The sequence below is a fragment of the Filicampus tigris genome, chromosome 17, assembly GCF_054856515.1.
Source record: "Filicampus tigris isolate MCC_2025a chromosome 17, RoL_Ftig_1.0, whole genome shotgun sequence".
Classification (NCBI taxonomy): Eukaryota; Metazoa; Chordata; class Actinopteri; order Syngnathiformes; family Syngnathidae; genus Filicampus; species Filicampus tigris.
Genome location: NC_141233.1, coordinates 9,908,989 through 9,922,415, shown reverse-complemented (window position 1 = coordinate 9,922,415; position 13,427 = coordinate 9,908,989). Strand labels below are relative to the sequence as shown.

Sequence of the window (13,427 nt, the reverse complement as noted above, 5' to 3'; positions counted from 1 at the left end):
GGGCTTTTGTTTGGAGAGCATCATCGGTGTTACAATTGAACAGTTAACATAGGCTGCTGAGGACTAGGTTTGAGATGTGTGCCTACGAATTTGCCTGAGAAGAAACGGTATTCCATTCAGGAGTGATGACCGAGCAGCAAAAACCTGATTGTGCAGTATTTTGGAGGATTAAGCTTTGTGTCCTATCCAGCATTAATTAAAACCCCGATGCTCCACACAAATCCTTTCAACTGCACAAATGCCTTGAGAACTAAGTATCAATACCCGAACTTGTTACAACATGTATCTCCCCAAAAATCAATATTGGCTATGTCCTGGTCATATGCAATTAGATTCATTAAACACATGAAACAAGGCGTGCTACATGCAGGGCTACATCCAGTAACCTATTTCTGCTGTGTTGCATAACAACTTTCGGTCAATAACTGTCATTGGCTGCTCTCTGGTAATCAATAACTAAAGTCAGTTAGAATTTAATCTTTGCAAATTGTCTATGGGCTGCTCAGCATTTTGAGCCCCATTTTCATTTCAAACAAAGACTGTGGAAGCAACACTGAAGCAGCAAGGAGTAAAGAGTGCACAATGGAACCACTGGAGGTTGAATAGCTCAAAAAGTGCTACAGTTTGGAGTTCAACCAAATGGGGTGGGAAGATATGCCTCAGAAGTTAAACTAAAACATGCAGCTCAAACCATGATCGTGTGTGATGTCATGGAAAATATTGGCACTTTTTTTTTGGTGGGGGGCGTCAGACTGGTGTTTTTCTATTTCTTTGCCTTTTTTGTGAAATTACAGCAGAAAGGTACTAGTGATGGCAATGAGGTAATAAGGGCTGGAAAAAAACGATTATTTTAACTGATTAATCGGTCAATTATTTTGTCGATTCATCAGATTTAAAAAAAACCAACATGTTTTCATTCCCATCCCTTTTTTCAAAAACATGACATTATTTCAAATGGACAGATCAGAAAATGCACACACATAAATTATGATTCCGTTGCTCATTATTTTCTAAAGTAAAACAGTCCATCAGTCTGTTGAGAAGCTGCTAATTTATTACAATCAGTGATGTACCATCATACCCGTTTTATCATGCCAAATCTTCAAAATGATCAGTTTGATGAAATGCTTATGCTTATTGAAAGGCACAGACAAAAAAAAAAAACTTTGCAATTTAGATTCCAATTGGAGCTGTTTAGCACAAATTCCCTTCTACTCGGGGTTTGTCAAAATACGAACCTTTGCCCAAAATGGCTAACCTCCTGCTCAATTTCAGTCATGGCTCCTTGAGACTTTTTGGTGCATCCAATTAAGACAAACATGTTTACACAACTTCCTACCCACTGGTAAAACTGGTGTCCGGGGCTAATCGTGATGATTGCGTCTGTGACATAGAATGCGTGCAATACTGTATTATAGTCAGGCCACTATTTGCATGAGTGAGGGCCGCTGTGTTTACCTTTCAGGTTGTCCTGCTCAACCCGCATGATATCGATCAGGGAGCTCTCCAGAGTGTTCATGTTGAAACTGTCAAACGACCTGGTGCGCTCCTAAACAAGGGAAGAACAAACATCTTAAATGAAGCACAAAAATCTACAAAGGCATCATTAACGTCATGTGCAGTATGACGACAATCGACAAGCCCAATCCTTTTGTGTGTGGTTAAATGTGTTACTTGATGTATCCCGTGGATGTTGTAAAGTATTGTTTCAGGTTGGCAGTAAAAGGAGGCGACAGCTTTGTAACGCAACACAGTCGCATACCAACCATAGTGAGAATTGTTCTTTGGTTATGCACGCGCACACAAAATATGTGCACACATTCAAAACATGCAAGGAGAAACTCCAAGCAAAGGTTTGCCAGACTTATCCAACATTATTGTCGAGCTACCAACGACAAACTACATAAATGAAATGTTGTAATTTTTTTAATGACCAGCAATCAAACTGACAAACATCTGCAACAAGCTTCCATGTTTGGCATAATAAAAATGTCTCTTCTGTAGACTTTATCTTGAAATGAACGTACAGAGTAAAGTAACTTTGATAAGACTTCACTTTGGACTCCACCTAAACACATCAGAGTGATTAGCTCACTTCTTCATGAGCTGTCTGAGTAAAAGCAACAATTCCAGATTTTAAAAAGTTCCTCATTCACATGCTCTCAACAGAGCCTTCTGCTCATTGCAAATGTGATTTTTCAGTGAGGTGACTAGAAATTGATTCGTCATGATGGTTTGACTGTTTGGTCACAACTAATAACTTAGGGGTGTTCCCTAGCGCATCTTATCAGGAATGGAGTTATTTTAGAATCCAACGATAGAAAATGATGAAAAACAAGCAACAAAAAGAGTTGACAGTAGTAGAAGTACTAATCAGAGGTCATTTTAAATACAGTCAACCCTCAGTATTTGAGAGGGTTTGAAACCCGGACCTCCTGCAAATAGCAAATATTTGCCAATTGTAAAGGCAAAAATGTCAATATTGGCCTATATCAATAGGTTCAACACTATATGCCAACTTGGTCACAAAACACTTTCATATCATTTCAAACTCATTTTACACTATTACTTTTCAAAATAAATGGTTTAAAGATTTAATTCGAAAAAAATGCACCGGGTGTATGAGGATGCTTACATGTGCGTCTCCGCTTTGCACCCAGTAAAAATACCAATTACAACTTTACTCTTGGCCATCTACTATTTCTGACTCAGTGATACATTCTCTCTTAAAAAAAGACATGTATATAATTGCAAATGATTATCTTTAGTTAGGAATTTACTGTAGTATACGTTGAGCAGTAAGGCATTATCAGCTGTTAACTTCACACGCAACATGCCGATGTGCACTGTCAAGCCAACGCTAGCTATTTTTCTGCCAACATTGTACCTTAGAAGCAGCGGGGTGTTTGGACAATACAGAAAACAGCATGTCAAGATTTCATACGTCGCTAGGTACAAGTAGATGTATTCCTCAGAAAATCTTTTATTTTGTACAGAAAAATGTGCAAATGGCGATTTTTGAATATGTGCTGGTTGCCTATCTTGACGATCAACATACAGTGCTTAGTTTACTTTTAGACTTGCAAGAATGTTACTTTAAGAAAAAAAAATTCCAAAGGAAAAAGTCGTTTTGAAATCTTTTGTGTGTTTGACCTCACAGATTTCACTCTAGTCAAATTAAAGCATGACTGGACAATCACACAGGTATCTTACAAATGATGACATTTCATGAAATGGACCAACCTGCAAGTGATCTGCAATGCCACCACGTTAGTATGTTCTCAATTCGTGCCGGTCACACGCCGGCTATACTTTTGTGGCGCCATGTTTGACACGGAGCAATGTGACAACAGAGCAAAGTCACCTCAGGAAGAAAAGCTCACAGTTCAGTGATAGACCACTGACTCTTATGTGAGGTCACATGTTGGGAGGTGCTCACAAAAACAGACCTCAGCGCATGACTGTGGGTCGTGTGGGCAGGCAGAGGACTTTTTTTTATCTACTTTCTATATTCCCTAAATTCAATAACTACTTTTAATCTTATCAGCAAGCGAGAGATTGGTTGGATATCTCCACATGCCAGCTGGTTACAAAAAAAAAAAAAGAGGGCCATTTCACAGCAGTATCCAAAATGTCACATTTTTAAACTGGTGTGCAATGCGCAATCTCACAAAACAAACATCAGCATAGGCTGGACTACATCTACTCTTCTTTTTTTCCAAATGTGGCTCACTACTGCACCTTTGATGGACTTTGGGGTCAGTAAATCACACAGTGAAAGACAAGAAAATCAAAAACTAGCGCACACTATTATACATTAGAATGGTCTTAATTTGTAATGCTTAAGAATACAAATAGAGTGGTTAACCCAAGTTGTTTCATTTGTGAACTATAAGTTGAATGAATTGTAAAGTGCAAATTGTCAACTAGAAATTAGCACTGACGGTGTTGTGGTTCACTCCTCTGACTTCACAGCACTGTGGTTTCACTACCCCAAAAAACAAAGACAAGCAAAACCAAATACTTGCAGTAATTATGACTTGACTTTTCGTTAGCATAGGCTAATGATGGATTACGGTGCATTCTGACTTTAGAAACAGAACTGTAGTAAACTGAGGACCCCCTGTAATGTTGAATCAATGTAATAACACAGTTTATAATGTACTGCGCGACCAGTACCATTCCTATGTGAATGTGCTCCATTTCCGTCATTCATTTGGTACTTTACTCTCTCGTGTCACCTTCTGCCATCTGAGAAGGGGGTAAAAAGGGTATCTAGGTGAAACACTGTATTGCTTATGATGGATTTTCCCAGGTTTGAGATTGTTTTGACCTCTACGTCTCCATGTAAATTGCCGGGAAGTTGTCCGTTTCACCTCTTATTATTGTGTTCCTAATCACGTCCTCCACAACAGGGAGGGAGAGGAAGGCCAAAGCGGAGAAGGCAGAGGTAGATGAAAGAAGGGGATGATGGAGGGATGGAAAGGGTACAAGGCAAAGGAAAGGTCTTTTCTCTCTGTCTGCCTTACCAGGAGGGCAGGAAGGGGAAGCGGGCTGAGCTTTTGATGCTTGTGAATATGGCTGCAGCAAGCCAAACTATTTCAAAGCCATGCTACAACATTAAATACCCAAACTGTCAGAAACGACCTATTAGCGATTGTTAGCCAAATGTTGGGATTGTTGTGCAAGTGTGCACTGGAGGTGCAATAAGAGTAAGGCAAACACAACCCTTCCATTGCTTGGGGATTACTGAGGGATTATTCTGAAATCTTGCAATGACTTCATTGTATGCAACCGTTTGAACTAAATACAGTGCTATCTCCAAGTACTTTTGTCCAGCATTAGCATGTGTTTTAATATGATCACAGTAGAAGAAGTAGATTTGATAAGACTCTCTGCCTGAATTGCTACTGCCATACTCACAGGTGTCAAACTCAAGGCCCGGGGAGCCAGATCCGGCCCGCCACATCATTTTATGTGGCCCGCCAAAGCAAATTATGTGCATCGACTAAATGTTTCTTGCTAGAATACCAAAATTGCAAATTGACTTCACATTTAAAAACATTGAGATATTACTAGATTTTTTTCACCAATCACTCTTTGAAAATAAATGTAATAATATTTGGGCAAACAGTTTTTACTGGCCACTATTTCAAAATTTGTTATTCATCAATTTGTTATGTTTATGTAGTGTGAGGCAATCAAACATTCATTTGGGTTCGCAGTAAAAATGGCCCTCTGAAGGGAACCCTGAGTACAATGCGGCCCGTGACAAAAATTAGTTTGACAACACTGGCCTAATTGGACTTGATTTGGACATTTTATGACTGATGTTTATTTGATGTCCTTTTGTTTGTACCGTTTGACAAGGAACACTGAGTAAAGAGGTAGATTACTGCATTAGCATCTCACGCCAACATCACTTGGCTGTCATATGCTTTTCACCCACCCTCAAAAAGTAGAGTGCTTCATGTGTGTTGTTTCATTTAAACTTCGGTGACAGAATGTTTGAAAAAAAAAAAAAAAAATGGGTAAGCCATTTTTTTACCCTTCTTCATTACTTATCAAAGTGGAATGTTTAATGGCACTTGTATGCCTCATGGTTCTGGGGTTCAGGGTTCCAGCTGACCTCTGACCCCAATGAGGATAAGCACCATAGAAAATGGATGAGTGAATGGTAAATCACTTCAATTAAATGTTGACCAATGTCATGGAATGGACTGTGGTTGACCTTTGACGTACCAGAAGACCCTTACTTCCATACAGTCATTGCATTGTCTTCTCTTGCTAAGTTCGGACACATATGAAGAAGATAGAAGCCGCTGACTAATTAGGGCCTATGCAGCCATAGACGTGTGCGTGCACACACACACACACAGTTTCAGAGTTATCTGTCAAGGGTGTGTGAAGGGCGCAACAAAGCCGCATGATCGCAACAGTGTGTGCTGTGTATGCAGCCCAGCTCAGGCCCCTCATTAGTTTAAAAACATTTCTCTCATTTAGCACCAACGTGACAAAGAGCAGGGGTAATGACTGAAACCTCGGGCTTCTGCAGCTTAATGGCTCAGTCAGAATTAGTGCATGTAGAGACGTGCACGAGAATTTGCATGCACATGTCACCGTCAAAGGATGAAAAGCTGTCTCTAATGAATGATTTTTTTTTTTTTTTTTTTTTTTATCCACTACCCACTTCTCCTGGATGCAGTTTCAATCAGGAAGTTAGGCAGTGAGATGGCAGACTAATTGAAAAACTATATCATGTGCTGGACAAAATATAGCACCCAATTCATTCAAGAGATAACAGGAGATATACCACGTCGAAAAAAAGTGAGACTGGACTTAGTGAAAAATATGTCTCAAAAACATTGAAGGTCAAACCGCGATGCTCCAGGCATTGGGGTTGACTGCTAATGTTTGCCTGTAGCATCAGCTGACATCAGCTGGTTATATACAAATGAGCTTGATGAGGCATTTTCAAAGAAAAATATGCCTCAGTCAATAGTCGCACTAAAACATAGATGCTTAACATAAGGGACACTAAGTGCCAAACTGAAGATAGCCATTCATGATATACCCATTTAAAAAATTAGGGTACCTATGCATCGCTGGGTAAAAAAAAAAAAAAAAATTAACAAAATGGCTATAGGAAAGTAGTAGTTTATGGGTTGCGAAGTGGCTGTACACCCCAGTGTCCTTGCACTTCTGATGCATGTTTGTAAAACAATCTTTTTAAGGTAATGTTGGATGTGTTGTCTCTTTGGCTTACTATTTGGGGTATATTTGGGGTTTAAACCTTTAAATGAAGGCAATCAATCATTTAGAGGTGTTACTTGTGGATTTTCGCTATTCCCCTATGGACTTGGTCCCTATCCCCCATGAATAGTTTTCATAACTAATCATGCTCCAGCCGCAGGAGTCACATGCTAATGTTAGCTATCAGCGCTTGCTTGTTTGCTAGACACTGACTGGCCAACTACTACATGTGACGTACGAGTATGCTCTCCATGTTTGTCATTAGGCTTAAGAGAGCTGAAAGCGCTACTTTTTTTTATTGGGATGGGGGGGGGGGGTGTAATAATGTCAGTCATGCTTCAGGCAAAAGAGCTAGCTGCTAATGTGAGTTACCAACGCTAGGAACGTGCTGGCTTACCACTTACTGACTAGCTGCAACACCCAAATAAGTTGCATGCTAGTATTAGTTGCCAACACTACGAGCTTGCTTGCTGCTACATTCAATGTACACATACTGTACACCCATCACATTAAACCCAAGAGTGGTTAAAGCTCTATTTTATTGGTAAGATAACGATGTTTGAAGAACTGTCTTACTTAAAACATAGCCTGTACAGTTAGGTTTTTGTCCATTTTTAAAAAGAAACTTTTTAAGTCTACATTTTTATCGTATTTTTACACTAAAAGGAACAGACTAAAGGAAAAGAGTTTTTTATGCGTTCTGCCAAAAGTAAGGAGGGGGAAAGTGTCCTTTTCTAGAAAATATACACACTTGTTTCATTTCCATCAAGATAATGGCAAAGCTTCTCCTTATATGAATACAGTCTACTACAGCCTGAAAGAGCATTGGCTCACCATGTGATTTCAAAAACAAAGCACCAGAGGAACTGCTATTCATAGTATCATTTTTTTAAGTGTATGTTCGCATAAATCCAGCATGGCCTTTTGAGGATTATAAAAACTGAAATGGCTCCTGAGTGGCATTAAAGCTTCTGTGACCCCTGATCTAACAAAACTGCTTAGTCTGTCTAATTTGGTCTTTTCTAATTGCACAACAACCTCTTATATTGATTGTACGTCCTTTCTAACAATTGGGAGTTCAGCAGGGGATGAATGAGGGTTGGCGATGCACAATAGTCGATGTCAACTCTTTACAAACAGAGCGCTTTATAACCAACAGTTGTCCAGGTGGTTCTGTTAAGACAACATCCTGTCTTGGCTTACAGCGAGTACACAACACCTGACACAAGAGCACATCTCTGACCTTAAGAATCAAAGGTGTGAGGGGCTGAGAGAAAAGAAAGAAATTCAATTTGACATCAATTTTACAAAATAAATCACATTTTGAAGGGGAGAAGCTTTGCAAAGGCTGAATGCTGCATTAGCTGTTAGCAGGAGTGCTGCTAGCTGGCCATCAGCCCAGCCCGAATACTAAAGCTGCTCTAATACAGCAGCATCCCCGCTTACTGCAGCCTGCACTACAGTGCTGGAACATGGCGTGCCCTGCGTGGCTCTTCCTGTTACTTTGGGATGAACAGCCTCGAAGCAGCATATGGACTCCTCAAACAAAAACAAAAATATTCCAAAAACAAACCCTTCTGAAATCTTTGGACAAAATGGTGCATCTGCTATGTCGCTGCAAAAACTGAAACTTCTCCAGGGAGTAAAAAAGCAGTGTGGCGACACTCCTCATATTGTCCAGATGATACAGATATAAAGAGGATATAAAAGTCAACACACCCTTGTTCAAAATGTCATATTTTTGTGATATTCATAAAGATGAAAGCAGGTTAAATCATTTCAAAACTTTTTCTCCACCATGTATGTGTCCTGTAACCTGTAGCAATTGAAAAAAAAAAATTAGAACAGGAGTACAAAATAATTTCCAACGTATTAAATATACAGTGGAAGTCATCTACTGGAGATTGTATGGCTCAACAGCGCCCAAAATGTATGAATAGATGAGACGAAAACTGGCCAGAGATGCTGCCATGGGACTGACAGCAAAATTCAAGGAGCTGCAGGAATTTATGGTACGTACTGACTGTTTAGTACATGTGAATTCTTCATATGTCTGGGGGGAGGGTGACAAGATGGAAGCCTTATTTTGCAAAGCCTGCCTGGCTACTATTTGCAAAAACACACTTGAAACCTCCTAAACGCATCAGAGAAAATGTGTTATGGTTTGATAAAACCAAGGTTTATCCACCATAGCTACATTGAGGCATAGTGGTGGCAGCCTAATAATAACGGGCTCTTTTCTTCAGATGAAACTGGGGCCTTCGTCAAGGTGGAGAGAATTATGAACAGTTCCAAAAGTCAGTGTTAGCACAAAACCTTGAGGCTTTTCAGCGTAGCAATGCCTCAAAGCACACATCTAAATCAGCACCAAAAAAATGGCTTCACCAGAAGATTGAGGTAGGTGCGGCAACAAAGGTTTTTTAGATTGGTTGTAAAGGTGATCGGTCACATCATACATTTGTTACATCACATACATTTTGTTACATCACAAAAACCTGGCATTTGAACAGGTTGTGTATGGTTAATGTTCATTGTACGCGGAAGGTAGAGCGGTTAGCAAACCGGCGACTGCCTTGTGCAACGTCATCAGTCATGTGAATGCTACATCGTCTCTGCAATGCAACATTTAAAGAAACAAAACGAACTGGCTTGTTCATTGCTGAAAACTCAACATTCAATACAGTGGATAATTTAAAGCCACACCCCTCAAAAGTGGCACAGTTTAAGTTAACCACTTGCGTTAAAGAAGTTTCAAGTGTGGGGACTTTAGCTCAGGGAGCATCTAATAGAGCTACGCAACTTCTTTTTTTTTTTTGTACTTTTGCGATTCCATCCAAAAAGGTTACCCGTCATGGCAAAGAGGAAGTTGTGAAAATAACCACACAACTGGAAATATTTAGTACAAGACGGAGCAAAGTGTTGGCTTTTCTGTTCAATTTGAAATGTATTTCACCAAACTAAATACTCACCTAAATAATAGCATGTAGCTGAAAGAATAATGGTTAAGCATGGGAATGAAAAGCCTTACCAACAAATACTTCTGTTACATTCCTGTCAGCCGTCCCTAAATGGCGAGCAGTTTGACTTTCTTCTTGCTCAATTTTGGTTCACTTGTCTCTATTTTATATGGTAGTTAGGAATTTTATGTATTATGTTAGTGACCCTTTGGGCCAGGAAGGAAATGACTCATGGGTGACCTTACACAATGTGTATTTAAAACAACCACATCACTTTGAATGTCTGCTAGCTTAATGCTAACACACAAAATTCAATGCAAAATTTCAAAGATTAGCTGATGAATAGACCTATATTGTGGTGTTGCAATGCTTTAAAGCATTGGATTCTTGAAGATAAATCGAACACCAAAACATGTAGACAGACAATATAACAATACTCACTGGTATGTATTTTTTATTCTCTGCGTAAAACAACCAAAATTACTATAACATACTGAGTCACTTAGTTGTGACTCGTCTTGGCTTGCTTATACTGTCCCAAACATACTACAGCACACCAGAACATGCCAATTGCTAATTCGCTTATGAATGGGGGCACAACACAATACCCACTGCATTAACGTCCAGAATAATGCATATTCATTGTTTCAGTACGCCTTGATAAAATGGTTTCAAGTTCAGACAAAAGCTCTGTGTGTTCTTCATAAATGGGTTATACTTGTATAATTTCTGGTTCTTTTGCAAATGCACACAAGCAGAGGAAGGTCATTGTATGCCTAGCCTCCCTCCACGTGTCCTTGCTGCATGACGAGGCCAGGAGGACAATGCTACTTAGCTTGATCTGTTTCAACCACTGGAAGACATACTAGTGCAGCTCCAGGCCCACAACTCGAGCTGTAAATTAAACCCAACCAGGGGACTGACTGGGGATTGTTCGTGGCATTAAGATGGATGCCGTGCCATACTCCAAATGTGCCCCTTATTTGAATTCTTATTTACAGAGTTTTGAGTGTAAAAAGACAATCAAATAAGACAGACCAAGGGCATGTTGAGACATGTCAGAACAATGTCCTTACTCTCTGGCCCAAGGTACACTATGAGTCATACTCATCCTTGCAAGAGTGTGTAACGAATACAGCAGCAATCTCAAAGATCAAACACAATCTGTTTCCAAACTATGATTCCTCCTCTTTAAAACACATTTTCTATACGTAATATAATTGGGATATTACACCTAAGTGATATGTACTGTCTGGTTACATCACAGAAACCGTAATAGAAGGAGCCCCAGTACATATATTTTCACTTATTTCTGATGTCTACATACTGTCATTTTAGCCACATTGTTCTGAGCAGCCAGGACAGAGACGTGTGAACTGCTACATGACAATAAGCTCCACTTTGTTATATGCATCTCATCACACTTTTACTCTTTGTCATCACTGGAAGTCGGGTGAGAAACATTCTTAAAATGTTACAATTTTGAATTTCCACTGTATATACAGTGAACCCTCACTATTTGCAGGTGATATGGACCACTGTACTATACTACACATATAATTACATTTGAATACAATTTGACTTGCGCCAGATGGTGGTCTTTAAGACCAATTAGTGCAGGCTGCTGGCAGCTAAGTCAACAAAGGAAGTCACCGCACACATTAGAACATCTAATAATGATATTGATTTGAATCCACCCAAATACGAGACTGACAAGTTTATTTTGCATGCATGGGTGAAAAGAACACACAAATGCAAAAAGGGCAGTGGCTGTGTACAGTACTTAGAGAGGTCATGAGGTCGAGCTGAGCCTATGGCAAACGTCATCCCTCGACCCCCCCCGCCTCCTTGTGATGACCTACGCAATCAATCTCCAGCTGGATCAATACAATGAATTTATTATCTTCAGGCTCCGTTTACCCTTTTCCCGTCAGTCCTTTTTATGCATGTGGTAACACAATTATTTGCATACTCAGATCCCAGCTATTACAAATCACATTGAATGCGTCATGAGGCCATTTTGTTGGTAGCATAATAGCAGACACATCCTGGGTCATTAATAAACAGCCAATCGATGAAAATCATTAGGCTCCATTGCTCCATTTCAGAGACTAAGATATTGATACCTTGTGATGTGGCACAAGGCAGAGTTCCCCCACACACATTAGCACCATTCTTTTCTTAAATGCAAATCATCAACGGCTGTTTTTTTCTATTTAAAACCTCTCTCATCTTATTTTTCAACCATCTCTCCATCCTTCATACCAGCCCCCTACCACACCCAACCTACCCCCCCCCCCCATGGCTCGCATATGTGGCACACTGCAACGTTGCAGTGACACAAGCACATTAGTCATCATCACAGACATGCTGCAAACCAAGCACATGGGCCCCAAAAAAAAAAAAATACTGATTTATAAGCTCACGTGTCAAGAGGAGAGCCTTGTAAATCCGTGCCCACCTACCAGCCCCCACATCTTAAAATAGCAGCAATATCATCTTTACAGTAATGAATTAACAGTAAGGCGGGCTGCTGTTTAATTATATTTTGCATAGACATTGGCGGTAAATACGTATTAAAAGGCATGAACGTATTCATGAGAATGTATTTGTAGTGTTGAGGTTCACATCGCTGACCCTAAACCAGCTAGGATTAGCCTCCAGCCCGTGACGCCACCCAGGAAAGCGGATGAATGGAACGTACAGTATGTACAGGGGAGTCCTCGGTTTACGGAATTCCGTTTGTGCAGAACCCACATTTGCGCATGAGTCGGAATCTGCCAATAACCTAAGTTAGTCAAAAACGCGGTGAATATTTGCATGAAAAACAAATATTTGAAAAAAAAATCAAATGAAAACTATTAAATACGGCAGAAACTGTGTCCTGTGGTACCCGTACTCACGAAATGAATTGGTTCTGGAAGATATTTCTTAACTAGAAAAATTTGTAAGTAGAGACCTGTTTTCCATGTAAATGCCCCAATCCATTCCAAGCGCCCCAAAATTCAGACATAAATATTTTATAAAGCATAAAAATGCATCAAAACATGTAACAAATACATGTTACAATTAGACTATTGCACAATGAGACTTGTGCATAATGTAAAAAACAAAGAATAGAGTAAATAATAAAAATGATGGTCAGTTACCTTTTAATTGCTGTCCTCATCGCTTTTTGCCCTCTTTGGTTCATGTTCTCTCTCAGAAGTGGTTTTTGCCTGGCGTTTTGTAAAGAACTGATTTAATAACGTGGCGACTGTCGATACATTATGGTCATATTCTTTGGCGAGATCAACCAAATACATCCCTTTTTCAAACTTTTCTATATCTCTTGCTTTGTTTGTATGGACAAAAAAAAACTATTTTCTTCTTTTTTTCTTGTCCTCATTTCTCCATCACTTTCTCGGGGGTTCATAACGAATACTCACGTAAAACTATCGGAACACCTCATGGCCCGAGGGGCGAATGACGAGGACGCTGCATAGACATATCTATCACATAAATATCTATCTACCTGTCTATCTACACACATAGACACATACGATAGAGGTCCCTCTTAGCCAATAGGATGCCAGGAAGATGCTAGGTAATAGCTAACGGCAGAGCAGCTATGAGTATGTCGCGTTCAGTAAACTCTGGAGCTGCGAGTAGCAGACCATACTTTTACCTTTCGTATCCTGAAATTTCTTTCGTAACAAGAGGCAATATTTTCTTGAG

General features: G+C 39.7%; 1 protein-coding gene across 3 annotated transcripts in view; it reads right to left on the bottom strand.

The window, feature by feature from the left end:
- cpeb4b (cytoplasmic polyadenylation element binding protein 4b) overlaps positions 1-13,427 on the bottom strand; it is a 33,254-nt gene that overhangs the window by 16,723 nt on the left and 3,104 nt on the right. For all 3 annotated transcript variants that reach the window (XM_086012213.1, XM_086012214.1, XM_086012215.1), the window contains exon 3: positions 1,459-1,549. In XM_086012213.1, the coding sequence (XP_085868339.1) occupies positions 1,459-1,549 (91 nt within the window). The remainder of the gene's footprint in view (positions 1-1,458; positions 1,550-13,427) is intronic.